The 19164-nt window shown below is 40.2% G+C and overlaps 1 protein-coding gene across 3 annotated transcripts in view; it reads left to right on the forward strand.

Moving 5' to 3' along the window:
* The first annotated feature begins 2903 nt into the window (after positions 1 to 2903).
* The window catches only part of agpat3 (1-acylglycerol-3-phosphate O-acyltransferase 3), a 23623-nt gene continuing 7362 nt past the window's right edge, over positions 2904 to 19164 (forward strand). Inside the window, exons 1-5 of one of the 3 annotated variants that reach the window (XM_010783115.1) lie at positions 2904 to 3096; positions 16754 to 16811; positions 16963 to 17193; positions 18006 to 18175; positions 18329 to 18490. In XM_010783115.1, coding sequence (XP_010781417.1) covers positions 17016 to 17193; positions 18006 to 18175; positions 18329 to 18490 — 510 coding nt within the window. In that variant the 5' untranslated portion in view covers positions 2904 to 3096; positions 16754 to 16811; positions 16963 to 17015. Of the gene's footprint in view, positions 3097 to 3360; positions 3454 to 3858; positions 3935 to 16753; positions 16812 to 16962; positions 17194 to 18005; positions 18176 to 18328; positions 18491 to 19164 lie in introns of those variants that run through there. The other 2 variants (XM_010783123.1, XM_010783130.1) reach the window with 2 other exon arrangements.

The raw sequence follows: 19164 nt of genomic DNA on the forward strand, positions 1-19164 counted from the left end.
CACAGGGGGGTTAAAAAAGGGGGGGGGCCAAAAACGAAATTTGTCATTTTGATTGCGGTTTTTTTACCCCCAATTTTTTCGTAAAAACAGCGTGCATTAGTGGTAAAGAGGGTAAAGCTTTCACTTCGTTGATAAATGTCGTTGTAGTTTCACACTTTGAGGACTTCGTTACCTGCTGCTTTGCGTCTCCCACTCGACCTTGAAACGCCGTTTTGTGACTACCAAATAAAAACCTCATTCTGGCGCCTCTTGCTGTTCTAGTACACGACGGGGCTGCTCCACTGTGTCACCAACGGTTGGTAGCCTCTAGAGATGGTGGTCTGGGTACCATAAATGATCGACCAAAGACTCTCTTTTAGTGTAACTGTTATTATCTATTGGTCCGTTTCGTGATTTGGGAGATAGTCGACTGGGGTTGTCCGTCCTTTCCCTCTGTTTTGTTGCCACTCTCGTGTCGTTCGAGTTCCAACGTCCGGACACGAGGTCACTATCCCGTCATGTTTGACTGATCCAGTTTCCATAGCCGATCTTGTATATAGGGGTTGTCATTCGAAATTAGTCTTTTCAGCGTCATATAACAAAATCAGGGTAGTGATTTCTGGACTGTAGCCACATCTAGTTCAGAGAGGGAGACGACAAAAAATAAGAAGGACATGACGAGACGGTCAAACGGAGAAGCCTTTCACACGTCTTTATTCAATAACTCAGGAGGAGAGAGACGTTTTTTCATAGACCCTTTTTACAAACTCTACCCTAATTTGTACATGCTTTATTTCACAGTTGTTGAAAAAAAGTCAGTTGTAGAAGAAGAAAACTGGCATTGACGACCGGAGACGACTAGTGGGCGACGACTATTGCCCTAAACAAGTCCTCTCTTTCTCTTCGACATAAACTTTATTTTATTTATACTACTGTATGACTACATCATTTCAATACGGAAACTTACAAATTTATATTACATTTCTTTTTCAAATCGAAACGCGTTTTATTGACAGATTTATCTAACTTGAATACCTTTTGAAAGATAATGGCACGTTTGTTAGTGTTCAAAAGTAGAACTATTATATTAGTCCTTCGCGCTTAATGTTAGTCTGAATATCGGTTTCGTCCGTCGATTCGTCTTCGTCTTTGATGCTACCGGAAGACTAGGGTGTTGATCCACGATTCAGTACCTCTTTTCCTCTTTTACACTTTTTTACAATTGCAAAAACTGTCATACATGTTACGTACTTGTAAACCTAACAACAAATATCTAAGTTTTACTTTACTAAGTTAAGTTTCTACACAGTTTGCGAGACGTCGGTGATTTTACGGCCCCGGGTGGTTCTCGTGTTTCCACCATATTCGAGGTGGTAGTCTGCCTCCGACCGTGCAGGAAATCTCTTTCAAACCCATTTTTCTATGTTTTAAAGGGACCTCCTCGATCGGAGTCCTGATAAGAGTTGTTAGTAGGGTAGGCGAGGGCGGACAAACAATACCGGACCGATTTACTTGGTGGACGCCCCTACTTCTTAAGGTTAGGACTTAGGCCGAGGGACCCTTGGGGTCATGTGAGGGACCAAAGGAGAGGACCCTGTTCAAGGACCGAGATCCCTAAGTCTCTTCTGACGTGGTGACGGTCCTCAGGTGACTCAGACAGGACGGCCCCTTTTTCCCCATGGTCTGACCTACCGGCGACGTATTCGCGGTCGCGCCTTATTAGTGACCAAGTTGCCGCGAGCGCTTTACTATTTTATTATGGGTAGTTGATATAATATATATATGGTATATATATAATCTAATTCTCGGGATTAGTTTTGTACGCAAGGAAAAATGTGTTGCTTGTGTGTGCACGCTTTAATAACAAAATCGACATAAAAGTAAAGGTCTTTAGTCTTTAGTAAGTACCGTTAAAGGAGGACTTCTCCAGTTATTAAAATTTTTACAATTGGGGGGGGGGGGGGGGGGGGGGGGGGGGGGAGGGGGGGGGGGGGCGGGGGTTTCCAGGGTATTTTCTATTTTACCTGTTTTTATCATTCGATGGCGGTATAATTTGTTTTCCCAAATCATTGTATTGGTGTTAATTTTCTTTCATCATATGTAATACATACATCGTCTGGGTTCCATTATTGTTTCTTATTTGTCAAAAAATTTACTAAAGTTGGAAATTGAGAGTTTTTACCAGGTAGGTTTTACAGGGGTTTACCAGTTCCGGGAACCAAATGAAAATTCCGTCATCATTTTTTGAGGTTCATAGCGAACCGAGACAAAATGAATAAACGGTTCCCTCTTTCCAAGGTCCCGGGAAACAAAACGGGGACATTACGGTCTCGTACGCCTTTGGAGGAANAATGTGTTCTGAGAAAAAAGTCAGAATTCTGATTTTAATCTCAGAATTCTGACTTTTTTCTCAGAATTCTGACTTTAATCTCAGAATTCTGACTTTTTCCTCAGAACAAAAAAACATAAAAAATGTTGGGAGAAAAAAGTCAGAATTCTGACTTTAATCACAGAATTCTGAGAAAAAAGTCAGAATTCTGAGAGAAAAGTCAGAATTCTGAGATTAAAGTCAGAATTCTGACTTTTTTCTCAAAACAAAAAAAACAAACATCAAATCCTCCCAAAAAAAATAATAATTTGGCCCTAATCCTCTTCCGTAATTTCTAAATGTTTCAACCAAAAACCTGCTTTATTAACTGGTGCATAGTGGTCACTGGGAATCACTAAAAGGCCTATGACAAAATATATAGCCATTATTTTTTTTACCTGTAGGCCAACCTATACTTTCACTAATAAATGGATCAAGATGTTTTTTTCGGGCGGCCAGGGTTCCGTTATTTGAAAATATATGTGTTTAAATCATGTCTAAGAATGAATGAGGGGCCGGACCGGATGTGAGGCATGCCACCTTCAGGATGGGCTTTGAGGAAATGTGGGGCTTTAACAGACAAACAATAGCGCTCCTGCAAATCGCATTACCTCAAGTCATATTTATTGCATTGAGGAAACGAACGAAATAAGAAGGGCTTCTTAACCGAGTTGTTTTACGCCCCTGACGGTGAGGAAGCAGCGAAAAAGTAAAACAAAATCTACCGACTCCCAAGTGAATAATTTCAGGTAAGCCCAGAGTAACGTTACCGTTACTGACACTGCTAACGTTAGCCGGCTAACTAGCATAGCGCAATGCAAACTACTCCGGTCAGTTAACTATTTACAGATAACACTAATTAATGTGAGTAATGTGTCTCTTATTGACAGAATATACTATTCAACTAGACGACTACATCCGCCTCATATAAACACTCCTCTAGGTGTAGTGGTGTGTTAACTTAGCATGCTAGCCGTGCTGTTAGCAGCCCACTGCCCTTGTGCCGCTCTGCTGAGTTGCACAATGCACACCAACGTCAGCTACACACTCTAGTCACCCAGCGATAACTGATTTATCGTGTCTGATTGAAGAAACTGGACGGACTGGTAGGTTTTATTTTCTCTTGTAAAGATGTGTACTATTTGGTGTTTTCAACACTCTTCGGCCGCAGTCATGACATGTGTCAGACGAGGAGCCAAGGCACTGGTGGACTGAGGGGCACGCTAGCTAGTACGTTATTTAGCTTTATTTTAGAGATGGACGCACGAGTGCGTAGAACTGTTACCCTAATAGTGCTTTATTTATCATGGGACTAATGAGCAACACTACTAAGCCGGGTACCGTTAGCTGAAGTAGTACAAAGTGCGCCACGAGTAGAGGCGAATATCATGGGGTTCATTTAAAAAGCCGCTATTGCACTGCAAGCAGTTTGTACGTCATGTCAGGCAGCTGGTCGACCTGCGTAAAGATGTCGTACCATACATCAGACGTAAGGTTACTGTAGTTCATTCAAATCTTCGGCTTTTTCAGCAAGTGACAACTTTACACTTATTTTCACCAACCAGGCGAGCAGTGCGCACGTGACAGGCAAGTCATTTTTTAAGTGATCGTTCCTGGCACTTCTTGCTAGCTATGATTGTGTTTACTACTGATCATGATAATGCTCTTCACTTGTGAATGTTCTCACAATACTGTCTGCGTAGTTTAGTCAAGCTACAACAATAATAATGGTTGTCACATTGATACAGAGTCTGCCTTGATGGACAGTGCACTAACACATATTTAATGGTAATACGTATTTTGCCTCATTGGTTCCAAAATGGTAATGTAGAGTTTGTTGTAAGGTGTGCCTGCAACGGACCTTGACAGGGAGACGTGCACACTGCTATTGTGATGGTCTATGCTAGTGATTGTCTAGTGTTATAAATGGTTTGGTAGTGTGTAGTAAGGTGTGTGTCATTTTGGTAATGTGATCAAATGTATATGCAATCTGTTCATTTTCAGTTACCCTTGACCGTCTCATTTTCTCAGTATTAGTGGTAATCAGGATTTCATACTGCTGACCACAGGAACTTCTAATAGCCATTTTGCAATCGAACAGAAATATTTTGTAAAAAACTCTTATGACTAATAGCAGGGGTGAAGAACCTTTTTCCACTCAAGGGCCNTCTTTTATGGACAAATACGACGGGGTCTTTTGGAGCAACCTGTAAATTAGAAAAGGTAACAAAGAAGAATATCACATCATTTCATGTCACTGCATAACCCATATCACTACATTACGAGGCGCTAACCCAGGTTTCCTGGTTACGCCTGAAGGACGTGAGTGTGTGTGTGGTGTGTTAGAAAAGAGTCGACGTCGAGCGCCTAAAGAGTCGGACTTGAGGTCGGTACTTCTGCCGCTCTTGCGCCACCCGAGCCCGAACAAAGACTCGTGTGTGCGTCTGAGTTTCGATCCGACGTCCACACACGCACACGAGCCCGACCCAAGTCCCGACCCAAGCGACACCATGGAGCGTCTAGGGGGCGTCGTTCGGTCGAGTGTGACAGGCGAGGTGCGTCGCCTCGGGGCGTTGCAGGGCGGTTGTTCCGTGGCGGGTCTGGGGTGCGTCGTAAGAGTACGACAAACAAATACCGACACAGTAAAACACCACGATTGCGGTAACATTGTATTAGTGACTGACAATAGGCAACATTGCCACCCTGAGTAGTCGTTGTTTTAACCCAGTCCTCGACTGGTAATCTCGTGTCACCCGAGTGTCCCTCCCCCCGCACCGACCTCGAGGTGTTCGGCAAATCCTGTCTATAACCTTATGTGTATTGATATGTCTTACGACATACTCTTTTGTTACACTCAAACCTTTTAACCGTGTTAATATGTATATCAAGGATCATCTTGGAGGTGTTACCTTAATACTGTCGGTCATCTGTACCGGGTACTGTACCCTCGGAGTTTAATTATGTTACGTGTTTGTACGTACCTGAATGCTGTGGGTCTAAATAAAATTTTTAATGTTGGCCCTCTTGATGGAGTATTGAGGTCTATCTTGTGACTCGTTCACGTAACTCGTGTAGTGACTGAACCTACTGAGTCTTTGGAAGAGGGTTAACTTGTTTGTTTTTTGACTCTAGTAGCAAACTCGTTTTCTTCCTGGCTAATTTTCATTAGTGTCTCGAAGTCAGCCGTCTCGGATGTTTCATTGCTGTTTCGTTCTTAGACCCACATCACTACCTGAGTCTGGACGTAAAATTGTCAGGTAATGTATGTCAATAATCCAGACGTATGATAGTGGACTTCTTAATAGTATAGTTCCTTAATTTTCTGATTACAGGCGTTGTCCTAAATCTTTTTGAACAGGTACGAAAATAGAAGTCATCTGAGGCTGATGACGTTATCACCACATAAGTGTCCCGACGTGATTTTTTTAGACTAAGTCTTTTGACGTCGACTAAGTCTTGCGACGACGGCTCAAGAGTGACTGTGATCTTCACCTAGTGTATTGAGGCCAAGACTTCTAGGTAATGTGACCGAAAGGGGTCAGACGGTTCTTACTAAAATTTTATGTTGACGATCAAAAATTTAGTGATTTCACCAAAATCCTGGCTCATATCATGCTTGCTGGATGAGGTAGTGATACTTCGTAGGTCCTCAGAGTCCAGAAGACCCAGCCCGACGAGAGACAAGCTCTTGTTGTGATTTGTACCTTTTCGTCGAAAATCAATAATACGGGGGTTGTGTAGACCTTGTGGTTGACGGGTTTAGCACGTGCGGGTGCCACTTTGTGAAGGATAAAAGTTTAGGTCTGATTTTTGCGTGGATTAAACGGCGACGAAATTTAACTGTCGGGTAGAGTGTGATTGTCATACGGAAAAATCAGTACATAAGACATGGCCGACACAAAATAAATAAATTAATTTAATAGAAAACGAAAAATACGGAACCAAAATTTTCGGTTAAATTAATACATAAATACGACATAAACAAGAATTTATAGAAAATAAAATAAAGACCATTTTCGTGAAACTTTAGCGGTGCACGACTTTTCACGATATATTTATTTTAACGGAAAAAAAAAAATTTGAAATATAATAACCCGTCATTGTACTATAGGTTTTCAATGTAATTATTATGTGTATTGTGTGTTAGTATTTATATTTTATTGTATTTCTCCCGTGCAAATATAAGGGTTACTCTTGAGGTCAAGCAGTGTCCGAGTTTGTTACGGGGGTACCGACTCAGGACCTAAACCTGTCCCAAAAAGAAGAGTTGAATCAAGCCATTATTGGACAAAGTGCTACCACGGTGACAAATAACTAGTAGACTAAAATCATAGTAGAACGTGGGAACAAAAGGTCTAAACTATGACAATATGTTTTAATGGTGGACTTTCCAATAGGACACAAATAACAGGTAGGGAGTAGGTCTTATGGTTATGTACTAACTCATAATAAAATTGGTAACTTGAGATTGGCTACGGGGGCATCCCTTCGCTGCGTGTGGAGGAGCGAGACATCGTCAGGTACTTTGCTCCACGACATTTCAAAGCGAGAAGGAGTGTCAATTAGCGCCCGTACAAGATCAAAAGTGTATCGTCGAGGTACTTGGGTGTCGAGACTGGCGTTCAGACAATTTGACTATAGTCGGTGTGAGTGCAGAGAGTACGAGAGGCTATGTGACAAATGGAACTTGATTAAAGGTTCTAAGCAATGGGAAGCAGTCCACATATTCCAAAAACATACAATATTGTATGAGGTATAAACTTTTAGCAAATAGTACAAATTTTTACTGAGATAAACCATCAGGCTAGGTTAGTTAGGGGAATTTACAACTTGAAGTCAACACTTCAGTGGTATGTTGATTAAACATTATACCAGGTAAAGATCGAGACGGAGAAGAAACATGTAGGGAAAAAGGTAGTGGAGTTGGTCCACGAAAGATAGAACTACTAACGTCGGCTCTACAAAAAATCGTTCCATTAAAAAACAAATTACGGTCCAGATACCGAGGGTCCGGAGGTATAGGGATGAAAAATTTATTGTATTTAATGTAATCATTGGAGGAACAACATGGGGTGTGGTTTAACTGTGTTGACAAAAAATTAACGTATTAATAATTAATAAATTATTAAATAAAAGGGTAACAAATTGAACCAAGAAACTGAAGTGAATCAAACAAGGAACGGAACGAATAACACGTCATCCTGGGTTAAAGTCAAACGTGAACCCAACATAATCCCAATTTTCACAACATTCTGTATTAATCAATCTTTTAATTCTTGTCAGAACAGGGGTATTTTGGACGGTGTGTTCATGACAAAATATTCGACTTTGGACGTTGTCCCAAAAACTTTTTCAATTAATGTTTTTTTCTTTTTATTGTATTAAAGAAGAATAAGAAGTTTCCCCTTTTTAATAGTTCGTTGTATATTAAGGGGGGAGTTCTACAGGTCTTTCCAAAGAGCGCCCAACCTTTCTACATGGAAAACCTAACGGTCAAAAGAATGAATGATATAGTCGTATCAGTAAAACCATTACACAATTTTTACATTATACGTTAGACAAGAAAGTCAATGGAACTGGGAGAGTAAAAGAGTCATAATACCATTAGTCCTAAAGTATGACGACTGGGTCTCTTGAAGATTATCGGGTAAAACGTTAGCTTGTCTATGTAAAACATTTTTTGAGATTAGTACTGATACGACATATCATTTCATTCTTTTGACGTTAGGTTTTCCATGTACGAAAGTTGGTCTTTCTCTTTGGAAAGACCTGTAGAACTCTATATATACAACGAACTATTAAAAGGGGACTTCTTATTTTTTTTAATACATAAAAGAAAAAACAATTAATTGAAAAAGTTTTGGGACACGTCCAAAGGTCGCAATATTTTTCATGAACACACCGTCCAAAAATACCCCTGTTCTGACAAGAATTACAAGATTGATTAATACAAATGTGTGAAAATTGGGATTTATTTTGGGGTTCACGTTTGACTTAAACCCCGCCGGATGACGTGTTATTCCGGGGGGGTCCGTTCTTGTTTGATTCACTTCAGTTTCTTGTTCAATTTGTTACCCTCTTTTATTTATAATAATTTATTAATTATTAATACGTAATTTGTTTGTCACACAGGTTAACCAACCCCATCGTTGTTCCCTCCAATGATTTACCATTAAACAATAAATTTTCACCCTTTATGACCTCGGACCTCGGTATCTGGACCGTAATTTGTTTTTTAATGAAACATTTTTTGTAGAGCGACGTTAGTAGTTATCCTTTCGTGGAACCAACTCCTACCTTTTTAACCTACATTCGTTTTCTTCTCCGTCTCGATGCTTTTACCTGGTATAATGTTAATCAAATACACTGAAAGTGTTTGACTTCAAGTTGTAAATCTCCTAACTAACCTAGCCTGATGGTTTATTCTCATTTAAAAATTTTACTTATTTTGTCTAAAGTTATACCTCCACAAATATTGTTATGTTTTTGGATTTGTGGACTGCTTCCATTGCTTCAGAACTTTAATCAATTTTCATTTGTCAATAGCCTTCTCGTACTCTCTGGCACTCCACCGAACTATAGTCAATTGTCTGAACGCCAGTCCTTCCCCCGAAACACCAAGTACCTCTGACGATACACTTTTGATCTTGTACGGGCGCTATTGACACTCCTTCTGGCTTTGAGATGTCGTGGAGCAGTACCTGGACGATTTCTCGTCTCCTCCACACCGCGAGGATGTCCCCGTAGCCAAATCTCAAGTACATTTTATATAGAGTTAGTACATAACATAAGACCTACTCCCCTACCTGTTATCCTATCCCCTGTGTGACTCGCTACAGGAGGTACTTTGAGGGTTTGTGACTCTGCAGACCGTTTACATGCAGAAAAAGCTACATAACACGGAAGGGGACGGTTAATACCCGGAAAAGCATGACATGGGACCTTTTTAAATAAATATAACATGTCATAAAACTGTTGGAACAAAGTCCAGTATGATGACTGTTGGATGTAACTTATTGAACTCTTAAGCAAGTATTGCCATATAGGTCTTTGACACATAGCTTTGTAGATAAGGTTTTATCTATGCTGAGCAGTGCCATCGTGGGCAGCAACTCAGCACTAGCAATGAATTGTTTTATTCATATATACTAATAAAGGACTGGCTTATCTAAAGCCAGTTGAGTAGCACTTGAAATGTTTGGCTCTATGAAACCTGATGTACTTATATGATTCTGTTTTCTTCAAGGTTGTGTCTTCCTGGTCGAATGTACTTATTGTAAGTCACTTTGGATAAAAGCGTCAGCTAAATGCAATGTAATAATAATAAAGTAATGAGTAGTTTTATTAACCTCAGTCATATTTGTGAATGTTCGATTACTGCAAAATACCTTAACTTACAGAGTTTGAACTCAAGCTGTCAAGGAATCAATTTCACCCATTGACTTCCCCTCCTACTTTTTCCATTAGTCCTATTATATGCTGACTACAGGTCTGTTAAGTGCCTCCATAACCCAAAGCATTCATCTGGTTGCATCTTTAGAATTTATTTAATTTATTATCATAATAGTTACATTTAATTGTATCTCACTTTACCAATATTTAACCATATATTCTGTTTCTTTCACCTGTACTATTTTATTCAAATGTGTCATACTCTGTTTAATTTTATTTTTTTAATTGTTATTTTGTTGTTGTATGTCCTTTTATATAATATGTTGCATTGTTGGAGGAGCTCAGGACCTACGATTTTCATTGCCATAACTACATTGTAGCTACTGTGATAATAAAACCCTTGGACCTTTTCGATAAATCCTTGACCCTTTTCAGTCATCACTTCTCACTATGGCAACATCCAGATTCCAGATGGAGCTCTTGGAGGTTCAAGGGTGGTATTTAAGTGATGCAAGGCCATTACATGTCAGCAGGAGCTCATTAACTTATTTATAAAAGACTGTCCGTCCATTTCTAAAACACTATTCTGTTTGTGGCTTTGCATGAAAAGTTTGAGTAGTTTCCAAGAACTCCTCAATATCCACAGTTTACACTCCTGAGAGTAATAACATACTCTTACTGTAATATAGTAATGTAGCCTATGTCAGCTAAAGGCAAAGATCTTGAAATTGTTTTAATAATTTTATGATATTAGCTTTGCGCACACACAGATAGTGGGAACAATACATTCCTGCTTTTGTTTTTGTCATGAAATGTGTTGATACAAATAACTTAGAAAGTCATTATTATTTTAATTGAATATTGATAAAATATTCTTGCATTTTCACCAAATTAAACTTCTTCTGGTGCATTATCATCCTCCATATTAGTTATATTGCTTTCTGGCCTATTTGTGCATTTTTGCAATCGAACGAATAGAACACACTATAAGTGTTGTCCCTGCTGTTGTAAGTGGTGTATGACAAACAACTGTATGATGGAAGTTGCAATTGAGTCTTAAGAACTACAGTGGTGCTACGTGCAGGATTGAGAGCACTTCATGCTTTGAAACATGAATGACCTTCTTTGTCAAGCTAACACAATGTATTTTTAACTCTATTTATATTCAGCTTTAATGCCCAGTGGCGAGGCCTCTGGACTGTACTCTAACCTTTTGACCTATTTGATTTAGTGAACACTGGAGTTCATTTCTGCTTCTCTGCCAGCTTGTCTAAACCACATCTGACATTAGCTCTGTGAGGGAACCCAGAGGCTTTTGTCGGCTTGCCCACTAGGACTGTTTGCCCTTGTTGTGCGGCTGACTAATACAGATATGTTGTAAATAATTGTTGAGGATATTCATAACTTTCTTTGCTCTTCCAATTATACTAGGTCAAAGAAAAACAAAGCACAGATTGGCAACAATCATATAGGGGTTGTTTAAGGAAACTATTGACCTTTTGGAGGTCGTCACTTCAGCCTAGTGTCATGGGACCAATGGCAATTTGAGACAAGAAATTCTACGTTCTGATTGGTTCCTTTAGCATAACAGATGCTTTTCTGCTTCCTCGATGGAGGCAGGGTGGGGCCCGGCCTTCTTCTTTGTTAACGTTAATGAAATGAGACGTATCCAGGGTGCCCATAGCCTGCTAATCAGCCCTAATCTGATCCATTGGATTAGAGGATGGGAATGCTGCATGCATGTAAGCTGCAGTTTCTGTGTGCTTCTCTTCTTCAAGCAGTGAGCTATCCTACCGTCACCTAGCATTCATTAATGAACTCTTTTTGCACTTGCTCTCAATGAAGATCTATTTCTTTTGGTAACTTTTCCAGTGATATCTTTCTTCTCTGTAAACTGTAGCGCTGATTAGTCAGCTCTTCCAACAAGATCTGGGATCTGGCTAGGTTCCTGCTTTTATCATCATTATCTTCCTCTTTCCTTCTGTGGGATTATCATGCGATGAGGCAGGACAGCCTGTGACTATCCACTGCTCTCGACCAGAATACTTTTTTATGTTTTTTTTAAATTCTGGCTTTGATTGGGTGAGATACCAGGAGCCAAAATGCTGAACCAGGGTGCTGTGACGATATTCACTGGGGTGTGTGGTGCCTTAGTGCTCATGGCAATGGCCTACTATGTCTACTGGTAAGTTTAATGCAAGAGAGATTGTTTGACACGGATAGGAGTAACCCTACCAGATGTAATAGAACTTGAAAAAGAGATAGTAATCAGCATAGCACTTAAAGTCTTATTTGTTTATACCATTTGGAAGCCGAATGGAGAACAATTAATATGACTTGACAAAAGTGCAGTGTCTGCCAGGATGTGGCAAAAGCTTTCCTGTACTTAGTGGTGTCTTTAATGTAATTTAGAACAGTTCTTATCACAACAGAGACTCCGAGCATGCAGTAGTTATTTGTTGGCATAAAAGCTGTACACTGGTGATGTAGAGTAGAAGCAGCTCTCCGGCCTTAAGCAGCTTTAACCCAGTCAGCAACTTTAATCTTTCAGGGGTTACTGTGTGGGCCTGCACCCAAAGGAAGGTGGACCTTCACTGGCTGTTTCTAGTTCAACTCAATGTTTGTTTCTCTGAAAGTCTTTTATTCCATTAGTTTGGTTCAACTGCCACAACACAGGAACAATTACATTGGTTTGATTTACACTATAATGTGTAAGTCATTGCATTGTTTTAACTGGGGATAATGTTACTGGGCAGAGAGGTGTGAACCTGGTTTCACTTGCTTCTCTTAATACTGAACTACTAACCTAAAAAGCTGAACCGTAGCACTGATCCTATCAATTACACTTCAGCTTTGCACAACACATTATGGTTTACCTATTAGGCAGATATAGATATAATGTACAATGGTATGCTTTTCTTTTGGCTTAATAATTATAAATACATAGTACTCATTATTTATTGTGGGAATACATCAAGAAAATACAGTCGGTATTGCTGTGTATGCCTAAAACTAAAAATACATTGGTGTAAAGATATGTCAATTATTTGATAATGGCTGATTTAAAAAAAAGTCACACAGCTTAGGAAAACGTATGTAAAGTTGTTTGAGGAGACTATTAACACTGTGTTTGAAGTTCTGCCTAGCGTCAAGTGACCAATGGCAAGGTGAGGCAAACAATTAGACATTCTGATTGGTTGCTTTAGCATGACAAGGCTATTACATAACTGTTCCACGAAGTAGGCTAGATATCTTGGTTGCAACTGATTGGTTACCAAATGTAAAGAATCCTAATTATATGTTTAACATAAAATATGTGTAATTTAGTGGATGATAGAACACAAGAAAGCCTGTTAACTTAATAGAGGAAATGGCAATCGATATATACAACATACTGTTCAAAACACAAACAAATAGCACAGAAGAAAACCTGTGGCCCATGGTGCACGGCCTCCTGTGCCGGCAACTCTTTTGGTCTAAAATGTATCGCTTTGCAAAGCCCCATGTTATTCTTTAGGTTCCCCAGTACCTGGCATTTGGGATTTGGAACCAAAATATGGTTCCCAACACTAGATATACAATCCATTGTTATGATACACACATTAAAACATAGCAGTATTTGAGGACCTTTCAGATCACCAGCTCTGCCTCACCACTTCATTCCAAACGACCATGTTGACTACTCGATTTCTAGTTTATTGACATCCTAAGCTGGGAGTTAGGCAGAGATGGCCATATAAAGATGACAACAGATAAAGCAATCTACTTTTGAGTTTCACAACGGCTATTCAGCAACCTATGGGTGGCGGCATGAAGACTATGTCTGTGTTATACAGTCAATGGGTTGGACTAAGATTCTCTTGTGGTCTTGGTTGGCCATTCAAGCTGAATTATTAAAGCAAATATGTTGAGTGCTGCTGGTTATTTTAGGAGAAAGTATGAGTGCACACAAAGTCAGGTATAAGATGTACTTTTGCTGTAGGCACTGTGAATTAAGGCGTCCATTTTAACTTGAGCAAAAATGCCTGGTTGCTCTGAATTGTATGACCCCGTGTACAGTGACAAAAAGAAGAGTGGAATAAAATGAGAACAAAGGTCATGGGATGTTTGGCATCCATGTAACAAGTGTATTTAACTGTTCTGCTTTGCTGGAAAATCCTACCTCAAGCATGCATGTTGCATATAAACTTTTGGGCAGCAATGTCATTTAATGACAGAAAACATTAAATTAGAATTTGAAGTTGTCTTGGAGTATTTTTATTTTTTTAAAGATCCCCCTCTGATCCTTTAAAGGATCTCACATTAAGACAATTCAGTAGATTATACTGCAGTGCATTTATTGATGAGTCTTATTTTAAACTGGGAGCTGACTGAGAAACACTCACTACTAATTTCAGACTTTCATTTGTATTGTCAACAGCACATTCACCTACTTCTGTCCATCATCACCAAACCGACTGAAACAAAATACCATGTGTGACCAGTTGTTAGTATTATCTACATGCTGTCCTCTTTATCCTTCAGTGTTGGAGCCAACCTTCCAAAAATATTTTACTGGAGCCAGAAGTGAAATATGCAACAGTGTAACTCAAGCCTTCCAACTCACTCTCTCCCATTTTAAGTAGGCAGTGGCACTAATGCCATATCGGTAACAAAATGCAGAGACATCTTTGGACTGATAATAATATTCATCAGGCGATAGATGGCACACGTGACATTATTTCAACACTTTAGTGTCAGTGTGTCCTCCTAACCACAGGCACTAACGTTTGTTTGCCCAAGAGACTGAGCTGAAGTTCTGTGGATGTGCACGTAAGATTTAATTTCCTTTACACCCAGGTCTTGTGTTTTAAATGGATTTATTACAAAGGATCAGACTAGTTGCCCTCATTATTGCCTGCAATCAACTGACCTTGTGTAAACTTTGTGGTTCAATATGAGATTGCGCTTTAAAGAATATGATACAAACTCAAGATAAAACATGGTTGTAAACAGTAAATCTGCTTAAAAATGAAGACGTCTTGGGTGTCTGATCCAATATATTTAAATGCTTTGTCAAGGTAAATAAATCAACTCACGTTACCACGTCTTTTTTCAATTTGCTCACCGTCATCCATTTTGTTAGCTTTATCTAGTTCCAATTGTGTACAATTTTACACGAGCAATTAAAGCAAAGACAGTAGTGATTACAGACTCTGTGGATGCAGAGTCGTATGTCATTGTGACATGCAGACTGACACGCAAATGTTCTTATCTCTCCCTTGTTGGTTAGAATACAGTCTGTTGTTCTAAAAGCAGCGCCATACAGCCTCGTTTTGGCTGGATGGCTGAAACAGTTGTATCAGTGAATGCAGGGGTCTGTACATGTTGCTACTAGGACTGCACAGATAATGCTTAGTGTTGTCACAACACCAAAACTGACTATGATAAATAATTCCTAAAGTATCTAGATACTGAAACAATAAAAGGGCAAAGACAAAATACAAAAAAGTATTGAAATGATTGATGACAGGACATGGAATCATTTAATTTTGTTTTGGTTAAAAATATAGAAAATTGTGAATTTGATAAGTTAATCACCATAAAAAGAAAATACTTATCTATCCATTTTCATGCAAAAATGGCAGATAATGCTGTGTTTCAGACACTCAAATGTAGGCATTTTCCACAGTTCTCTGTTTTTATATCATATTAAATTAAACATCTTTGAGTTTTAAACTGACGCCCTTTTTGTTTTTAAAGAAAAGCAGATGGATCTATAATACATTTCAGTATTGTTGCTTTACTTTGATGTTTTATTAAAACAATTACATAACAGGCATTTTCTGAATGGCCATATACTTAACAACTAAAAGTGAAAAGGTTATCATGTAAAACAAAACAGGTGGAGTTGCCCAGTTGGCAGTCCTAAAGTTGATTTGGGGTGTCTACAGATTGCTACTCAGAGCTGCAAAAGCACTACTCAGATTAGAAAGTTTCTTAGAAAAGCTTTAAACTGGCTTGACCCACGCTGTAATGGGCTTTGGTGCAGATGTGGGGACAGTCCATTTAAGGCCGGGCGGCCGGCATACAAGAAGTATAAACGCAGCAGATGCCAGCGTGGTACAGATCCATCTTTTCCTGTCCATTCATCTCCATACCTGCTTCATCTTATTGTGTCGTGGAGGAGTGGAGCCTTTCCTAGCATGCTGTGCAGAGAAAGATGGTAGAAATATTTAATGTGTGTTGCATTGGTATGTTGGAAAAACATGCGTAGGGGCATATAAATGTGTTAACTTACCTTTTGGAGGAAAGAGAATCTCCCGAAATAAACTCGCAAAAGCCCCGACAATTATTTTATTGTTCTGTCTGATCAACAGTCAACTTAAAATAATATAAATGGAGAAAAGCTCTCTCACATCAGAATAGATGAGACTTTATATAACTCATACCTATTATTTATAAAAAGAAATGCCTTGATACCAACTCAGTGTAGCATAGGGAATTGAGAATTAGTTTCTAAGATCTTTGCTAACCCTTTTTTACAACTATAAAATATAAACCCTAAAGCTGAAATGTGATCAACTCTTTGTCACCATACTCTATTGAAATGTGATGGCTGTATTCAAGTATTGCTTTTCATTGAAATGCGTAGTTCTGTGTAAAATGTGGCATATAATGTCATTTCTATCACTTCGCCCTTGTGAAAGTTCAGGCTGAGTACGGCCACAAGAAATCTAAACTGAGTAACAATGCTCTTTGACAATCCAACATGCAATGCCTGTGTTAAAATAGCACATTACCCAACCTGCCGTGTGCCACAGTTTAACCCAGCATCTGTCTTCTGGTTTTTTTTTAACCACCGACCACACTCACAACGACATCAGCTGTTTCTGGCGTCCTCTTGTCTGTATCAACCACCTTTTTGATGATACGTGCACTTAATTCAACTCTACTGTAATGGCACTGTACTGTTGTGTTTCATTTTGCTTACTTCACTATTGGCTCATCCTCTGTTTTCTCTGTCAACATCAGGTCTGTAGTATTGGCTGACGGACCGTGTAAACGCGGCTTGTAAAAGGATCCCACCGTGGTAAGAAAGACTGTTAGTTTTTTTATTACTGAATGCAATATTGCCTGCAGAAAAATGTAGTCAACCAGGACCCATTATTTTTACCGTTTTCTGTCAGTAAGGTTCATTGCTTTGGCTCTGCCTTCCCTCCTCTGTTCCCGCCCTCTCTCAGGTTGGTCGTTGTGTTTAGAAAGGAGCCCACTCAGCTCTCCAGGCTCCTCAGCCATGGCGCTGCTGGCCTACCTGAAGAGCCTGTTCATCCTGCAGCTGCTGATGGGCTTTGTGTTCGTGGTGAGCGGCCTCATCATAAACTTCATTCAGCTCTGCACCTGCATCCTCTGGCCCATCAACAAGCGGCTCTATCGCATAATCAACTGCCGGCTCGCCTACTCCCTCTGGAGTCGTGAGTTATCATACTCCTTTTTTGTCGCTAAGAGTTATGTTGTTCTTTGAAAATAGTGTAAACAAGATAAAGCACCAGGTTCTTTGGGTGACACTTGGCTTGGCAACCTGCTGAATTCATGTCAACAATTCTATTCCTTTTAGCTCTGAGATAAATCTCCAGATCAATGAAAATCAATGCAAAGTGAAAACATCGATACACATCAACTTCTTCAAGATAGGCCTTTATTTTGACCTTACCTTGTCACGTCTGTTTCAACATTTCTGTCCAAGTGCACCTCATTCTTAAATTAAAACAGTCCTGGCGTCGTTAGCAATTGGTGCTAATGGCTTAGCGAAGGGGAACAGGCAAGATATGTTGTTAAATAAGCATGTTTCGTATGATATAGGCCTGAGATTCAAGTTAAATCCAAAGTGTATCATGGAAGATTTAGTTTTCAGCGAAAAATGTATTGTTGTCCAAAGGCTCAAACTTATGATTTAAAGTACAACCCCTACTAGCTGCTATAGTAAGTAGCTATGGCTGGCTGTTGTCTGGCTGCTCATGCAGAGCTAATGGGAGCAGCTGAGGCTCAAACATTACATCTACCAAAATAGCTCCATACAGCTGCAGTGTTCTGATATCTCATGATGAGGAAATAATGTGGCATGGGTCAATGTTGTGTTACTCAGCAAAACTGAGGAGCAACCCTGACATTTACTAAGAGGAAAATGCTTTGAACTTGTAATTAGTTCTCCTCGTCAATCCTATAAATGATGAAGTGTTGTTCGAACATTCCCAGTGCCCCGCATGATGTGTTGTTTTCTGTGCAGAGCTGGTGATGCTGCTGGAGTGGTGGTCGGGCACAGAATGCACACTATACACCGACCAAGCTACGGTGGACAAGTTTGGCAAAGAGCATGTCATCACCATCCTCAACCACAACTATGAGATCGACTTCCTGTGTGGCTGGACTATGTGTGAAAGATATGGCATCCTAGGGGTCAGTACTGTCGCAAAAAGGAACTGAATTTGTTGTTGATTTAGTTACTTGTCATCTCAGATGATGCTCTTCAAGATGAAGTCCATCTCTACTCCTGATGGGGAGAAATCAAACCTTTGTCATTATACACGTCTACCTGTCTCCCCTCTCTAGAGTTCAAAAGTGCTAGCCAAACACGAGTTACTGAAGGTTCCTCTGATTGGCTGGACCTGGTACTTCCTAGAAATAGTCTTCTGCAAAAGAAAGTGGGAAGAGGACCGGAAGACTGTCTTCAGTTCACTGAATAGGCTCAAAGACTATCCTGAATATATGTGGGTAAGTACACATCAGACACACTGTCTTACTTCCTGTGTGTGTTTGTGTAATAACAAGACGGTTTAGCAGTTTGCTTAGGCCACGTTTACACAGAGACGAAACGGGTTGTATCCGCTGCAGTTCACTATCATATGGACGGTTCTTCCACACGAGGCCGTAACGGAACCGCGGAAACGGAGCCCTCAAACGGTAACGGGTCCCAAGGTGGGTAGATCTGCGGCGAAAACGCTCTGGGGGGCCAAGCGGCTCCGTGTGTACGTCCTATACGATCATTTCCTGATAACGATGACGCCATAGCCCCGCCTCTCCCCACCTCTGCCGCTTACCCCCGCGTCACCCGCGTGTTTCGCCAACAACAACAACAACGGCGGATCACAGGGTTGATTACGTGCTCAAGACGCTACTGACCATGCTACAGATGTTAGTGCAAAATCTACAGCTCCTCTACCACAACCATCAGCAACAAGTGGACATGGAGAACTACATGAACTACATGTTTCTAAATCCATCGCGGAGAATAAACAGAAGGGCAACCATGGCAACCATGCTCGGGGGGTCTTCTTCGCTGCTTTTGGTGTATTTTGTGGCGGAAGTACAGCGCCACTTACAGGCCTGGCATATGTACTACAGCAGCGACCATCAACTGGCGGCCCACAGACGGGGGGTGACTGTGG

This window comes from Notothenia coriiceps, unplaced genomic scaffold (genome assembly GCF_000735185.1).
Source record: "Notothenia coriiceps isolate Sejong01 unplaced genomic scaffold, NC01 NC01_scaffold00000659, whole genome shotgun sequence".
Lineage (NCBI taxonomy): Eukaryota > Metazoa > Chordata > Actinopteri > Perciformes > Nototheniidae > Notothenia > Notothenia coriiceps.